The sequence below is a fragment of the Pteropus vampyrus genome, unplaced genomic scaffold (assembly GCF_000151845.1).
Source record: "Pteropus vampyrus isolate Shadow unplaced genomic scaffold, Pvam_2.0 Scaffold459, whole genome shotgun sequence".
NCBI lineage: Eukaryota > Metazoa > Chordata > Mammalia > Chiroptera > Pteropodidae > Pteropus > Pteropus vampyrus.
The window spans coordinates 295,888-297,491 of NW_011889240.1; the positions used below are offsets into that span (position 1 = coordinate 295,888).

The following is a 1,604-nucleotide window of genomic DNA, read 5'->3' on the forward strand; positions in this document are numbered from 1 at the left end:
ATATCTGTCCCTTTTCAGTGCACAGTGCTAGTCACACCTACCTGCTTTGTCCCCTGTCCTTGGCTCTGTTCCACCCCTGGGCAGCTGGAGGACTCGTCCTAAAACAGACCTGAGGGATTCCCTCCCCCTGCCGGGCACTAACCTTCCTCACCGCTGCTCCTGAGTGTCTCTGCCATTAGTGGAAACAGGCTCACAGACGAGGAGCCAAGCGGCTTGCCCAAGGTCACAGGGCTCTAGATCCAGACCTGGCCCCCGTGATCCTCTCCTGGAGGATCCCCGCAAACCCTCCATGGGGACGGAGAACGGCTGGGGCCGGGTTAGGAGAGGCTGTGTGGGGTGGTGGGTGATGGCACAGAGAAAGGCAGGAGGAGGCAGGGATCTGGGGAAGCAGACAGCCTGGGATCTAAACCTGCCTCTTACTTACCAGCTCCTCTGTGACCCTGAGCAAGCCCGTGCCCTCTCTGTGCCTTGGGGTTAATGTCCTTGCTGTGTGTTGGTATGACAAGTAAACACATGTAAAGCATTTAGAACAGGGCTGGCAGCTGATAAACATTAAAATTGCTGAAGGAGGGAGGCGGGGGTCTATGTCAGGTGAATCAGAACTGCGTGGAGGCGACGTGTCACATGGCCCCCAGAGGGCAGGCCGAGGCTGTGCCATCGCCCAGCGAGGCTACCCGGAGCCAGCCTTGGTCCTCCTGAGCCTGTGCCCCTCACTTTTCCTCTCTCCCCAGGCAGAAGTCGACACCGAGTACTCGGACCCCTTTGATGCCCAGCCTCCTCCGCCACATCCGGATGACGGCTACATGGAGCCCTACGATGCCCAGCGGGTCGTGAGTGGTGAGTGGGCAGGGCTTGGGGGAGGGTGACAGGGTCCCGGGTGGGAGTGGGAGCTGACCAGTCTCTCTGGCCTCCCAGAACTGCCGTGCAGAGCAGTGCAGCTGTACGACACTCCCTACGAAGAGCACGAAGAGGACCCCGCAGACCGGCCTTCTTCAGAGCAGAGGCCCCGACAGAGCCGGCTGCCCAGGGAGGACGAACGGCCGGCGGATGAGTATGACCAGCCTTGGGAGTGGAAGAAAGATCACATCTCCAAGGCTTTTGCAGGTGCTTCTCCGACCCCGGCCTTGACCTCGGAATGCCCGAATTCCTCTATTTCCTACCCTGGTCACGTCCCCTGCTTCAACTTACAAAGCAGACCCCCAATCATCTGCCACTTTGGTAGTTTATTGATTTTCACTAAGCTGTGGATGACTGATAGTCATGAGTTCCTCTTTCCAGAAGAAACTGTATCTTTCTTAGAAACTGAAACACCTTTTTAGAGTACAATGGAACCTACTCGTTCTGCTCAGTATAGTGCAGGGAAAGGCTTTGGTGTCAGACTAGGCCTGGGTTTGTGTCACTTACTTGGGAAAATCGCTTTATCTCCCCGAGTCTCATTCCCTTGCCTGTAAAATGGGGGCCATTACAGTACCCACCGCGTAGGGTGCTTGGAAATTTGAGGGCCGGAAAATGCTCAATTACATAGGAGTTGGGGGAGGGAGTAGCATTTCTTAGTAGCTGTCATCGGGTAGACTTGGGTGAGCTTGGGCAAGTCCCCAGACTTG

At 56.5% G+C, this 1,604-nt stretch overlaps 1 protein-coding gene across 1 annotated transcript; it reads left to right on the forward strand.

Annotated features, from left to right (window-relative positions):
- The first annotated feature begins 580 nt into the window (after positions 1–580).
- SHD (Src homology 2 domain containing transforming protein D) lies at positions 581–1,541 on the forward strand. The gene is made up of 2 exons (XM_023524285.1): positions 581–837; positions 916–1,541. The coding sequence occupies exons 1-2, from the start codon at positions 585–587 to the stop codon at positions 1,317–1,319; spliced, it is 657 nt and encodes a 218-aa protein (XP_023380053.1). The 5' UTR covers positions 581–584; the 3' UTR covers positions 1,320–1,541.
- Positions 1,542–1,604: the final 63 nt, after the last annotated feature.

What these genes read in the sequence shown, in the direction of transcription:
- SHD (XM_023524285.1), top strand. Translation starts at nt 585, where the DNA reads ATGTCAGGTGAATCAGAACTGCGTGGAGGCGACGTGTCACATGGCCCC. An exon ending in TGCCCAGCGGGTCGTGAGTG is followed by an intron (nt 838 to 915) that starts GTGAGTGGGCAG and finishes CTGGCCTCCCAG; the next exon opens with AACTGCCGTGCAGAGCAGTG.